This window comes from Solenopsis invicta, chromosome 13 (assembly GCF_016802725.1).
Source record: "Solenopsis invicta isolate M01_SB chromosome 13, UNIL_Sinv_3.0, whole genome shotgun sequence".
In the NCBI taxonomy this organism is placed as follows: Eukaryota; Metazoa; Arthropoda; class Insecta; order Hymenoptera; family Formicidae; genus Solenopsis; species Solenopsis invicta.
Genome location: NC_052676.1, coordinates 15,691,496 through 15,706,993, shown reverse-complemented (window position 1 = coordinate 15,706,993; position 15,498 = coordinate 15,691,496). Strand labels below are relative to the sequence as shown.

At 29.8% G+C, this 15,498-nt stretch overlaps 2 protein-coding genes across 2 annotated transcripts; both read left to right on the top strand.

The window, feature by feature from the left end:
- The first annotated feature begins 657 nt into the window (after positions 1-657).
- On the top strand, positions 658-2,766 carry LOC105193787. The gene is made up of 6 exons (XM_039456514.1): positions 658-1,153; positions 1,255-1,513; positions 1,648-1,707; positions 1,924-2,127; positions 2,242-2,563; positions 2,630-2,766. The coding sequence occupies exons 1-6, from the start codon at positions 864-866 to the stop codon at positions 2,764-2,766; spliced, it is 1,272 nt and encodes a 423-aa protein (XP_039312448.1). The 5' UTR covers positions 658-863.
- A 91-nt stretch (positions 2,767-2,857) lies between these two features.
- LOC120359400 (E3 ubiquitin-protein ligase cblA-like) lies at positions 2,858-5,032 on the top strand. Its single transcript, XM_039456737.1, has 4 exons — positions 2,858-2,956; positions 3,566-3,640; positions 3,727-3,996; positions 4,130-5,032. The coding sequence occupies exons 1-4, from the start codon at positions 2,938-2,940 to the stop codon at positions 4,444-4,446; spliced, it is 681 nt and encodes a 226-aa protein (XP_039312671.1). The 5' UTR covers positions 2,858-2,937; the 3' UTR covers positions 4,447-5,032.
- The last annotated feature ends 10,466 nt before the right edge of the window (positions 5,033-15,498 follow it).

Below are 15,498 nucleotides of genomic sequence, written 5' to 3'. Positions count from 1 at the left end.
CACACACATATATATTAACACGTTAAGCGCCACGTCAGTCATCGGTGACTGAAACTGAACTTTCCGTTTAGGCCGCGTCAGTCACCGGTGACTGACACCACCACGCTAAGCGTGCCTGACGGGGCGTGCGTGGCCTGACCGGGATTTCCTTAAGAATTCGCGTGGCGCTTAACGTGTTAATAATATATAATTTGTGAAAAACTTTGCAATATAGTTTTACTGCTAAAATAATATAAAAATTACATGATACTATTTATGATGTTTCCAACATTAACATTGGATATGTTATGATAGAGATATATAACTTACAATGCAATAATTTTAATAATAAGTAGCATTGTCAATTACTTCCTTTCTTTCTTTAATTACTATTATTTACCTTCTTTTTATTATATTTAGTTGCACACTATTAGTATCTATATCTTAATCCTTGAAAAGGATATTAAATTCTTCGAAGTCTAACAAAACAAGTTTTATCATTTTGAAAAATATAGAATTTGGTCGGTAATCCGGCATCTCTTTAAATTATGCGCAATTTTTCATAATATTTTTTAATACACGAAACATCAAAAAGTCACTTTGTACATAGCCAAAACTGTGCACTTGTGGCTCCTGCAAACAGAACACGGCAACGCTTGATAAAGCGACGTGGTAATCAATCAGCTTACATCTTTTCCATAATAATAAAAGATTGGCTACCGCATTTCTTACCATGCAAGTGTTATCGCGTCCTACAGAAGTCAATAAGGCTTGTATTGTGTATATTGCATTTATACTTTTTATTGATTGTTACAAAAAAGATGAAATTTTTGATGAAGTAGTACTTTATTTGAACATTTACCATTAGTATATTTCAGTACAACATGGAGACAATTGGCGGTAGACAAAAGGGAACTTTTATTTATGTATGTGATGGATATACATATAACATTGATAAGCGGATAAATAACACATATCGATGTTCAAGTCGTCGTTCAACAGGATGTCCTGGTGTTGCAAAAATAATTAATGAGCAAGTTCATGTGCAAACTCTACATCAACATCCACCAGATACCAAAAAGTTGGAAAAATCTAAAATGCAAAATGAAATGTTACGTTTATCACGAGAATCGCTTCTACCACTAAAGGAAATTTTTGATAACGTTTGTCGAACGTATGTTATTCTGTACTAATATTTATATAATTAATTTATATTTTTATAAAATTAGTTTGATATTTTAAAGTATTCCAATTTAATAACATTAATGAATTTAGAAATTTAGAAGTAGCTGCACATATATCGTACAATTCCATGAAAAGTGTAATGGCTCGAGAACGAGCTAAACAACGACCTCCTATACCACATACCTTTCAAGCCTTATCTACTGATTTAAATAAATATGATTGGATTAAAGATTTTTATAAAGGAAGTGTAACTGCACAGGATGGTAGCATGGCTGCTATATTTTCGAGTGATGTACTTATTGATGCCTTAAAGACAACTACAGAAATGTTTGTCGATGGGACATTTTCTGTAAGATGCTTTTTTTTAAAAAAATTTTTTATTTTTGAATGCATTAATATTTTATATTTTTTAATATTTTCAAAATAATAGTTTATGTAATAAAAGAAAAATTATATTTATTTTATGTTATTTATCATTTACAGATTGTTCCCCGCATTCCACGTATGATTCAATTATATACTCACATACGTTATAAAAATACAGTACGTTACATATTGTATATATTCTTTATTAAGAACTATTTTATTGAATTTAAAAGGTAGAAAGTTCAGATAGGCACAAAATAAGACACATATCAAGTTCAAATAATAGAAATAATAAGAGACAAACTTAAATTTTATCCTATCTGTTATGTCTGTTTTATTTCATCTGAGTCTCACTTTTTAAAAGTATAACTCATTTAAGATTTTTAATAACAGGGTATTGCAGTTGTCTTCGTATTATGCGAGACACGAACATTTGCCTTTTATCAGGCAATATGGGAAAAAATAATTGAAATCGCTCCAGATTTGAAAAAAAATGTCAAATTTATAATGGGAGATTATGAACGCGCAACAAATAATGCCCTTCATAAATGTTTCCCCGAAGCTAGTTTGAAAGGATGCTGGTTTCATTACAACCAAGTGAGTTAATTTAAGATAGGAATTTATCATTTATATATGCTCAGTTATATTATTTATTTACATGACAAATCTTGTTTATTAAATTTTCCTTAATCCTTTTTTTTTAATTTGAAGGCTGTGTTGCGCAAATGGCGGCAACTTGATTTAACAAATGCTCCAAGAAAATTAATAATGATGGTTATGTCTGTACCGTTAATATCAGCCACTTTATTTGAGCAATGTTTTACTATATTACAAGACGTAGCTGATACTATGTCTAGTGACTATCCTACAGTATTACAATTTATGTGCTATTTACGTAAGACATGGTTGCCCGCAGCAAACAAAGTATCTGTGTATGGATGTCCTGTTCGCACAAATAATATAGTCGAAAGTTTTCACAACACGATTTCAAAGAAATTCAGGAGTAGACATCCAAATGTGTGGATACTTATTGGTTGGTATTTTATATTATTACAGTATGAAATATACATGTCTGATTTTTATTCACTTTATATTGCAGAAAATTTGAAAAAAGTAATTATAGATCAAGAAATTGATTTCCGTCGCTTACAGAATAATCTTCAGGCACGTAGACCTCAAACTCGAGCCAATAAAAAAAAAAATAATATAATACTACAGAAACAAAAAGGAACATAGGTATGCATCAATTATAAAATAAAACTATATATACTTGTAACAGAAATTATTTTTCATCTATAATGATATATTAATGCTAACATCTAGAAATAAATATTTATTTCTTACAGATTATCACTTCATGAATTTTTAGACTCATTTAGTCGCTTCTATGAAGACTATTTATACAATATGGACATGATTGACGAAGGTTATTATTTTTTAAGAAGTTCAGGAAAATATAGCACAAAGATATAAAATATAAGCTTTTTTCGTGTTTAAAATCTCTATCCGATAAAAATATGAAAAAAGTTAAAGTAATCAAATATTTTTTTATTTATAAACATCAGTTTTATTTTTTATATGCTTAAAATATTTTATATAAGTTTATTATAAGCTATTGCTATTCAGATCCATGTATATTTCAACTAACGCAGAAAAATTATTTATTTCGTTTTATATATGTTTTTATTATATGTCAGTATTAATTGTAATTAAATGATTAAATATTTACTTGAATGTATATACTTTTTTTTACATAAATTATGTAGAATATTAGTAAGGAATTTTTAGTAAACAATATAGTAAGTAAATATTAAACGAAATAAATAGACAACATTCCATGAGTAGAAATGTGTTTGAAGCGATTAATTCATACAGATGAACTATAACAATGAACTTACATAAAACATTTCATAATATTTCATAAAACAGAATAAATCTGATATTAATGATATTTTTGATTTTCAAAAAACAATTTGATTAACTTTTCAATTAATTAGATTTTTTTAAGCAAGCATTACATTTTCTTGTATTACAGAGATAACTCATGAGAACAATCATGAAGTTTGTACCGATTTTCTATCAGAAAGTTTTAATTCTACGTCGGAGGAAAGTATGTATTTTTATTTATATCAAATCATAAGTATGGTACTTTATATTACTCTGTTATTAATTCATACTTTTCAAATATTTGTGAAGCTCTGAGAACTGCTAATAGTAACATAAATACAAATACAATAAGAAATCCACTTACATTAACGCAGAGACAAGATTCTGTGCAAGAAGAACTCTCTATTTCTGAAAATGCAATTGGTACAGATACTCTAATCGACGTCAACACTGTAGAATTCACAATTGATGTCGACACTGAACTTACTACAAATAGTCCGGTAACAAGTGACACGCACAATCAAAATACAAACAACATTCCCAATTTATCACGATTTGATAATGATGAATTTGATGACGGTATGAATTTAAATATATGTTATGTTTTAGTGAACATAAAATATTGTTTTTATAGTAAAATCAGTATCTCTATAGTAAATATTGTCTCTATAGTATTTTTGTTTAATTACTATAACACATTACAAAATTTCAGAATCCATTTATAACATCCCAGATGACGACTATGGATATTGGTACGAAGGTCAGGAAACTATTGCAGAAAGTGACGTCCCGTATCATAAAGTTGATAGACTTTCTCTGGAAAGGGGCAAAGAAAATGAAGGAGTAAAGTCTGATCATAGATGCACTATTTGCCTTGATGCTGTATCGAATCAAGTTTTTATACCGTGCGGTCACATTTGTTGTTGTGAAGATTGTGCTAATTATATTATGGGAGAGAGCAATAATGTTAAGAAATGTCCAATCTGCAAAGCAGAAATTTCATCTATCTACAAAGTATATACAGCATAAATGAGTTTGTATTTTCTTCTAAATATAAGAACATCTAAGAATGTTTGCAACTTTCTTAATACGCGTAATCTGAGATACTTGTCAATTATACGCTTTGAAATATATATGGCTAGACTACCTTGCATATTTTAATCTTTACGCATATAGTGCGCAATACTTAAGATACATAAAACATTATTCTATTGAAAATTAATAGTATATATACTTATATATATATATATATATATATATATATATATATATATATATATATATATACACTAGTCTAACTACACAAAAAGTTTATTTTCTTCTTTTAAATATATATAAACGTTATTAACTGTTGACAGAGTTATATTTTATGTTTCATTTTAAACAAAGAAGGGAATAGAGTTCTGCTTTTCAGATGTGAAGACTGATTAGAAAATAAGTTTTATTTTATTTCATTCTCGTATTATAGATATATGTAGAATTAAGGTTAACTCTGTTGCTAATTGTGATTGTGCAATAAGAGCTTTAATTATTTTGTTGATGAATAAATTACTGAGATTTTGGCTTTCCTTGTATAATTCTAGTATTGAATAAAAATGTAAGTTTGATAATCTAATTTTATTTATCATTAATTATATTATACAGTATATATCAATAAAACGGCAGATGTGTGAAGATATGTATGTAAAATTTTATAAATAATACAGTAAACCGAGCAAGCTGTAATAAATAAATACATTTACCTACGTAGAGTAATATGAAATTAAATATATTTTTTACACACAAACATAAAGAAATTATAAATAAGTTTAATGTGGACATAAAAAAGGTCTGCAAAATAATATTAAAATAAGAAAACAAAAAACAAAAAATTTATTATTACATTCTACATTTCTAATATATTATACGTATATGTGAAAGTAATAAGTCTAATAAGGTAGAAAGACAGAAAAAAGATATAAAGAGGAAAAACTATTTCATCATTAATATCATGATCTTCATATAATGTTTGCGCTGTGTTTTACTTTGTGTAATATATTATTAAATTTTAAATATATTTAATATTTGTCACTCTTAGAGCATGTATAAACGGTAAGCAAAAATTTATGCTGTAATAAATCTGAAGAAACTCCATAACATTACACAAAATTCTAATAGCGAAGACAATAAAAATAAATATTCGCTTAAAAGAATCTCATGTTTTGCAAACGGATTTGTTCATTCTATTGATAACTAAACGATTGCTTTCGTAAACTGTGGCTTATCCGTGGAACATGTTGTCTTCTTAGCATTTAAAATATGTAAGTACAGAAACTCTAATACAATATAAAATAATCATACTTTAAAAAATCAAATGTACATTCACAACACAAATATAAATTGTATACATAATAATTCATACACACAACACAAATTTCATAAATGTACATAAATTTCATCGTTTTTTCCATCACAAACGCATGCTTTTCTCTGAATTGATATGGAAAAGTTGTCTAAATAATTTTCTCATATCTCTAAAGATTTATATATAAATAATCATAAAATGTGATTAAAGATTGAAAGGTAGGCAATTTTTCTATCAATCACTTTAACAATCGTTCCGATTGAAATAGCTTACGATTATCCAAGAAATTTTATCAAACATATCAAAGGTTTATGAATGATGTTTATGAATCAAATACACGATTCGATTATATTCAACTATTTTTATTTCATTTTAATAGATTCATAAAACAGAGAAGGCTTTATATACAGAATTATTTATTTACATATTAGAAAGAAAGCGAAAAATCAACAAATTAAAGTTATTAAAGTAACATTTTTAGGGTTAGGAAAACTGTCACGGAACATATGTGTCCGATTGCAACCACCGTGTGTCCGTTTCCTACTGTGTCCGATTGCAACCACCGTGTGTCCGTTTCCTACTGTGTCCGATTGACACTGTGTCCGATTGACACTGTGTCCGTTTCTTACTGTGTCCGATTGACACTGTGTCCGTTTCTTACTATGTCCGATTGTCACTGTGTCCGTTTCTTACTGTGTCCGATTGTCACTGTGTCCGTTTCTTACTGTGTCCGATTGTCACTGTGTCCGTTTCTTACTGTGTCCGATTGTCACTGTGTCCCACTGCAACCACCGTGTGTCCGTTTCCTACTGTGTCCAATTGTCACTGTGTCCGTTTCGTTCAACTGGCTGTGTCCGATTTATTCTGTGCGCAACTGGGACTCACTCGTGCAGGATCATTCGTGTCCATACCGCTACAATGATTCCTAGCTATTTCTTATATATACATGTAATTTTTATAATTTTTCCAAACTTTTTTTCTAATGTCTACATAGCAGAATAATTTAATAGAAAACTTAAAAACGACGTGTAAATTTTAATAGAATTTTTGAACACTTTTACAAGCCTCAAAATCAGATCGGACACAAATGATCCATGTGTGTCACTCTCATGGGTACTAAAAATATGTACCACACTGCAAAATTAATTAATGGAATAAATTATGGCGCTACCTCTTCGAAAAATATTCGACAAAAATTTACTCTTTGCCATAGTTAATTTTAATTGTATTTTAATATTTCTATTTTCTACATAAATGTGTACTACAATAGACTAAAAATATTGAAAAAAATTTCTACTTACTTTCTTTCTAGGAAATCCTCGTTGACCAATAATTCAGTTACGGTCACTTACTCTCGTTACTCATCACTGTGCATCTAACATGTGCTAACACGATAGACGCGAATAGACTGGAAGAGACTTCTCCTCTCGCGAATGTCTCACTGTATCTCACGAAGAAACAAATAACGAATGCAAACGAGCGCGAAGCGCGAAGGCGCCAAACGCAGCTCTGCAACGGTCTTTATCTAATAGTAGTTTTCCTTGGAAGAACTATAGTGTGCACTGAGTGTGCACTGAGTGTGGACTCGCCGCTGGCAATTGGGCGTTTCGGTTCGCGCAATGACGGTGCCAACGGAAACGCCCAATTACCCGCGGCGTGCATACTGAGTGCGTATTAGTTCTTCCAAGGAAAAACGCTAGGGTGAGAAAAACGTAAGGTGTGTACATACATGTTTGTCGGGTGCCCCCTGCATGAAAAATCACATACATAAAAATCGGCTTAATAAATTACACAAAATATGTTTCTAGTAATACCATGTATATAAACATCATATATAAAATAATTTTAATAAATTTGTACTTGATACTTGTACGAGCCAAAACGTGGCCTGCATGAAGCACGAGGCACTCAACAGATATGTATACGCATCTTAGCAACAATCTAATGGATTGTTAGGGTCGGTATAGTTTGTTCTCAATTTAAGATCGTCTTAAACATAATCTTGAGAAACTAACACGGCCATTTGACAATGAATAAAAAATCGTATACGTACTTATAAGACGATCTAATGGTTCCTGCACATGAACGCGGAAACGCTTGCCGTGCCGCATCCAGTGTGCAGGAGACAAAAAATGTAACACCAAATTGCATTTAAATATTGCAACATATAATTTTCCATAATTCTACATATATAAACTTATAACAAATGTTCAATGAACGTTTATAATGTATTGATAGAATATATTTGTCATAGAGTTGGGATAAGCTTCTAATAGAGATCTATCTGACTTCCATGACGGAAGTAAAATTCTATCGAGCTATGAAGGTTTCATGGATTTCTAATGGACGTCCAAGTGACTTCTATGATGGAAATAAAATCTCACAGAGCTATGGAGGTTGGATGGATGTCTAATGGAGATCTGCCTGACTTCCATGATGGAATTAAAATCCAATGGATCTATAAAGGTTTCATGGATTACTAATAGACGTCTATCTGACTTCCACAATAGAAATAAAGTCTCATGGAGCTATGGAGGTTTCATAGATTTCTAATGGACGTCCATCTGACTTCCATGATGGAAATAAAATCTCATAGAGCTATGGAGGTTGGATGGATGTCTAATGGAGATGTGTCTGACTTCCATGATGGAATTAAAATCCCATGGAACTATGAAGGTTTCATGGATTACTAATGGACGTCTATCTGACTTCCATGATGGAAGTAAAATCCCATGGAGCTATGGAGGTTCCATAGACTTCTAATGGACGTCCATCTGATTTTGGTGATGGAAATCAAATCTCATGGAGCTGTGGAGATTGGATGGATGTTTAATGGAGATCTATCTGACTTCTATGAATGTTTATGATGGAAGTAAAATTCCATGGAACTATGGAGGTTTCATGGACTTCTAATGGACGTCCATCTGACTTCCATGATAGAAATAAAATCTCATAGAGCTATGGAGGTTGGATGGATGTCTAATGGAGATCTATCTGACTTCCATGATGGAAGTAAAATCCCATGGAGCTATGGAGGTTTTATGGACTTCTAATGGACGTCCATCTGACTTCCATCATGGAAATAGACGTCTCATGGAGCTATGGAAGGACGATGGACACTGGAGGTCAATTTCTATGTGGGTATAAAGCATCAAGATCCAGCTACGACCGTGAAAGGCTTTTTTGTTTAGATTTGAATGTTATATGTATCGGTCAAATATCTTTCTAAATTAGAATTAATCTTATGTGATAAATTTGTTTTTTGGCTCTTATGCGTGCCACATAGCATGTAATATTGCAGCCATTTCGCAGCAATATTATTTTTCAATTACAATATTACTATGAAATATAGCAGAAATATTGCTGAAATATTATTGAAATATTACAGCAATATTAAAATGTTCGCAAAAATTAATTACATTAATAGTGTTGTAATATTTTACAGTTGTATTATTGTAGACTGTAGAGGAAAGGAGGAGGTTGTGGAATACCATTTTGTTTTTTGACAATAACTCATTGTCAGTAAATATTAACGCCCCACAATTCTATTCAACTAGTTTATTAGCCATAGAGTTCTACCAATCACCCTATAGGTAGAAATTCATCGGTTATGTAGAATGAACATAATTTACAATTTACTGAAGAGAAAAAAAAAGGATGCGTTTGTAGAATAGCTGAGGGATTGTAAAACTAACAATTAATGTTATGAAAGTTACTTTTATTTATTAAAAAAAATATAAATTTATGACCTTTGTAGATTTTACACACAAATAAGTGCCACAAGACAAGGTTTTACCAATATTTCAAAAAATATATTTTATAAAAAAAAATTTTTTTTAATAATTTTTTTGGCTTAAAAATGTTTTAAATAAAACTTGAAACTTTTTAAAATAATTTTTTTGCTTCTAATAAACATTACACAACATCTACAATGAGATTACTGTAATGTCACAAGAGAGATGCACGTAACAAACGATCATATTCCACAACCACAGCTTACATATAACATGACTTTATTTATTGAATTCATATGCACATAATGATACATATTAAATTCAATAATATTAGATGTACAACTTTGCTTTCGCCGTTTACCAATAAATGGCTTTAGCGGTATGTGATGGTGGAAATAAACAGATGTAGACGTCATACAATAAGCTTGGGCATTTGTCAATATAACCTCATCAAAACATTAGTCGATTTGTGTCCGTATTGTAAAGTTATTTTCGATTGAAAATGTCAGTTTACGAGCCAAATTCTCATCATTTGCAGGAGGTTTTAATTTTCTGCTTCAATATAAAGAAATCTGAGGCTCATCGAATGCTGTCAAATACTTAAGTATTTTTATTTCTAGAAATAAAAATAATAAATAACATTTATAAATAACATTTATTATAGCTATAATAAATGTTTTCTTTTTATTAGTATTGTATCGGATTATAAATTTCAAATTGTTCTTTAGATCAGCCTAGAGACTCTAGAATAAGAGACTGGCCAGCAACCAGATTTCGTCAAAATCCTGCGAGTGAGAAAAGATCTCACTATCGTTCTTTCACAAATGGCAGAGTGTATGTGATATGTTTAGTGTAATATGTATGATAAGTTATCCTTTACGCAGCGTGAATAGCGTGATTGAAGTTTAATGGTGAATTTTCAGTTGAATGTTGCAATAATTCCTCATCAAAAAATGTTGGACGTAAAGATTAGACGCCTACAAATAATTCATATCTTTGTGAGGTTCAGTAAAAAATTACCTTTTCAAGAAAAGGTAAAAAAAAGGTGCCAATTTATGTGTGTGCGCGTGCACCTTATCTACAATTTTTTTTAAAAACTCAAGTGGTACTATTTTTTAATTCAATCTAAATGTATTTTTTTCCAAAAGTGTATGAAATCTTTAAATTGCGCCAATTATAAAGAGAATATATTGTTGTTTGAAATAACTGTTGTACTACTTTTAACGAATAAAATGCAAGTGATAGTATATTTATTTTTTAAGTAAAACCCAAGTAGCGGTATCTTTAATTCCTTTTTAAATAAAATTCAAGTGATACTGTCTGTGTATTTTTATTGAAACATTTTTCTGTTCTAACCTAAGTGGATGTACTTAATTTAAAAAGGTTTCAATGAAATATGTAACATTTAATCTCAAAGAATTAAACAGAAATGAGAATGTTTTATTAAAATAAAAAATGTTTAAACTACAAAAAATTCCGCTGCTAAATGTCTAACGATAATCTGAATAAAATGTTGTAAAACAGCAGCGCCAATTTTTGTAGTTTAAAAATTTTTTATTTTAATAAAACATTCTCATTTCTGTTTAATTCTTTGAGATTAAATGTTACATATTTCATTGAAACCTTTTCAAATTAAGTACATCCACTTAGGTTAGAACAGAAAAATGTTTCAATAAAAATACACAGACAGTATCACTTGAATTTTATTTAAAAAGGAATTAAAGATACCGCTACTTGGGTTTTACTTAAAAAATAAATATACTATCACTTGCATTTTATTCGTTAAAAGTAGTACAACAGTTATTTCAAACAACAATATATTCTCTTTATAATTGGCGCAATTTAAAGATTTCATACACTTTTTGGAAAAAATACATTTAGATTGAATTAAAAAATAGAACCACTTGAGTTTTAAAAAAAAATTGTAGATAAGGTGCGCGCGCACACACATAAATTGGCACCTTTTTTTTACCTTTTTTTGAAAAGGTAATTTTGTACTGATATCACGCGTTTTTGTAGTATTAAGCAATATATTTATTTTTTGTCATGATTTTAACTTACAAGTAAGATTATAATGTGTGTGTGTGTGTGTACACACACACACACACACACACACACACACACACAAAATATATATATATATACGAGTATATATATATATATATATATATATATACACCAAGCAAATCAAAAACTGCTTACGTGAATATAATTAACCTCAACTCCCATCCACAATAAATAATATGTCTCTTGTACAGACAAGATTATATATTATGCACTTTTTTCAGCCGAATTCGTTTGTCTCGTACAAAAACGTGTTGAATAAGTGTATTATTAATAAATATATGCAGTTAAAAATATATATTTGGCATTAACTAGAGTCAATATTATATTATACTTCTACAAATGCTACGTATAAAATTTTTCAAGTGTCATAAGATATGATTAACAAAGTGCATATGAATATGATAATGAAACATAGCTAATTAGATTGCATGAGCCTTATTAACTTTATTTTTATCTTTCTATCTTTCTCCACTGCATATTTTTCCCAGCAAAAATGTGGTTTGCTTTTTCTCAGGTCTACCTCTAAGTCATACTTTTTTAACTCTAGTATAATGTAAATGTATATTTTGAATGAATTGACGTTTGAAACAATTAAGTGTCAAATGATTGAATAAAGATATAAAAATATGTGTAATTTTACAAGTTGAGTCTCAGAGGTCTCAACGCTGCGTATTCTCTCTGGTTTTAGAAATTTATAACTAGATTAATTAATAAGTATGGTAAGTATATTTTGAATCCTGTTTATTAAAGTTAACAAAGTTAAGTGTAGCTCTTACAATATATATTGAGTTCACTAAACTAGTTAAAATAATACATGATATTAAATATGCTCGCTGTGTTACAAAATAAATGTTAATTGTAAATAAATAATATGTGTTAATCTCGCTGTTACTTAATATTTAATAATATTTCTGAGCGTTTTATAAAAAATATTTTTTCTTATAAAAGATAATTCATTTTGTAACACAGTGAGCATATTTAATATCATGTATTATTTTAACTAGTTTTCAGTAAACTCTATATACATTGTAAAAGTTACACTTACTTTATTAACTTTTTTAATAAACAGGATTCAAAATGTACTTACCTTACTTATTAATTAATCCAATTACAAATTTCTGAAACCAGAAAGTACACGCAGCGTTGAGGCCTCTGAGACTCAACTTGTAAAATTACACGTACACCAGGCATTGGAATCATTTTTATATCTTTATTCAATTATTCGATGCTTGTTTCAAACGTCAATTCATTAAAAATATACATTTACATTAACGCTAGAATTAAAAGACATGACTTAGAGGCAGACCTGAGAAAGCAAACTACATTTTTGCTGAGAAAGGTAAATATGCATTGGAAAAAGATAGGAAGATAAAAATAGATTTAATAAGGTGCATCCGATCTAATTAACCTCGTTTCATTACCATATTCATGTGCACTTTGTAAATCATATCTTCTTATGACACTCGAAAAATTTTATACGTAGCACTCGTAGGAGTATAATATATAATAATATTGACTCTAGTTAATGCAAAATATATATTTTTAACTGCACATATTTATTAATAATAAGCTTATTCAACGCATTTTTGCACCACGCGAAAGAATTCGGCAGTAAAATGTGTCGTTTGCCCCGCAAACCGAGATATTATTGACGATTCAGGTTACAGATTAGGAAACCTGTCATACGCGCAATTATGATCGCGGTCACGTGATGCACATCACATGGTGCATCACGTGACCGCATAGATGCTGATAGTGTAGTAGCGAGCGCCACACTGTGTCGAAAATGTGAAAGGGAGAATTCCTGAGGGCGACGACCAAGGAGACGTATCTTACAGAAAAATGTAGAGATTAGAATTTGCATCGCGATATCTCCGCTCATACGGCACGGAGAGTAAAAATAAAAACACTTTTATATATGCAATTTTTCCCAAGCTATCGAATGAGATGACTTTGAACTTGATCGGTTTAGCCGTTGCTGAGATCTGATAATCTCGTTATGCTTGAACTCACTGACTCGCGTAAAAGAGGCTTCGGTCTTTCTCGCTTTTTTTTTGAATTGGAACGAGACGCGACCGCGCCTCTTGATATTTGTTATGACAAAATCATAAGAGAACATTAAATATAAAAATTATGTTAACATATATTATTTAGATTAATATACAAAACAAGTTTGTAGTACTTTTTATTATATTTATTGATAAATATTACGTATATTTAAAAGAAAAGAGTAATTACAGTTTGAATTTAAGCGGGAGTTGACGAAAAATTCTTCAATCAAAGTGTCGAAAAATGCTCCAATCAAAAGTGGCCCCCTTGCTGGCCAAGGGCCATATTTTTGAGAAATAACGTATACGAAAATATACAAAAATACTATAGTATACGTTATATGTATATTATAGAGTTTCCTAGTATTTTCGTATGCGATATTTTTCGAGAATAGGCCTCCAGTCTCTTATTCTGGGGGCTCTAAATCAGCCCGATCAGTGCATATTATAATGTCTGATTGTTAGGTGACCTTTTTCAACCAGATTGCAACTTTTTATTAAATGTAAAAATGGTTTTTATTTTTCTGCGTTATAATTAAAAGTTTTTTAATATTGGGATTATACGTATGTACATTCATTACGATTAACACAATTTAATTATAACTTTTTCAAGTTCACAGGTTGATCTAAAACAAAGGGAAATAGGAAATAGAAAATTAAAAATCCTTGTAAACTAAACTTATATTATCTACAAATGTTTTCTTTCTATTAGTATTGTATCGGATGACAAATTTCGAATCTTTCTTTAGATCAGCCCAATAAATGCATATTATAATGTCGTTTGATGTCCTTTTTCAACCATATTGCAAGTTTTTATTAAATGTAAAAGTGATTTTTATTTTTCTGCGTTAGAATTATAAGTTTTTCGATATCGTGATTATTGTGAATGTCAATCCAATAGACAAACACTGCATAAAATCAACATTTTACATATTACTTCAATGTTTCTTGTTTATTACAAATAAAATTGTAATTGAAATAAAGTAAAATTGATTAAAAACACTTATATATCATTTCGTTATTTATTTTTCAATCTAAAATCATTTATCTCTAATTGAGATATTATGTTGTATTGATATTGTGTAAAGTCCCATATAGCACAGAATACAACAACATTTCAGCAATATTGCAGTAAAATGATTGCAGAAATATTGCAGTTGCTGCATCATTACCAGAATGTTCTGCGTTGGATGTGTACTTGTAAAGATATTCGATTTAATAAAAATTATACAGTCCAAATGTCTACAGATGAAAAAATATTTAACAAAACATGTTAAAATACGCAAATTTCTCTTTTTAGTTTATTCATAATCAGTTTGACATTTACTAATATTCCTTTTATTTTTTTTTATGTCACCACAGAACATGTTTGTCTTTTCGCGCCCGTACACTAGAATCTTTTCTTTTACTAGGCACGCGACGCGGCGCCCTACACACACGCGCGAACTCCCTAGTTCCGTAACGTTGCAACTATTATTTTTCTTCTTCCATCTTTACTTCCGTTCTGTAACAAAGAGATCTGGCTAACTACGCTGCCGTACACTGTATGTTATATTGATAGTGAATAAATTGTTCATACAGTACAAATAACGAAAGCATTTGCATCCTGAATTCACTGCGTTTACCGATAGAGAAATCTCATATTCTAAGAAAAAATAATAAATCAGCTATAAAAATTACCTGTAAAAATTTCTGCTATCTGCAAAACTGAAATTCATCTAAAAAACGCAGCAAACATTATTAATGACCAGTAATCATCCTGCAATGTCAAAACAGACTGTAACAAAGTAATTTTAACAGTTGCTTTTAGAATTTAACACGAATTATATGAAATATTGTGATATTCTATCACTCTAGACATATTTCACAACCACCGTCCTTTCTTTTT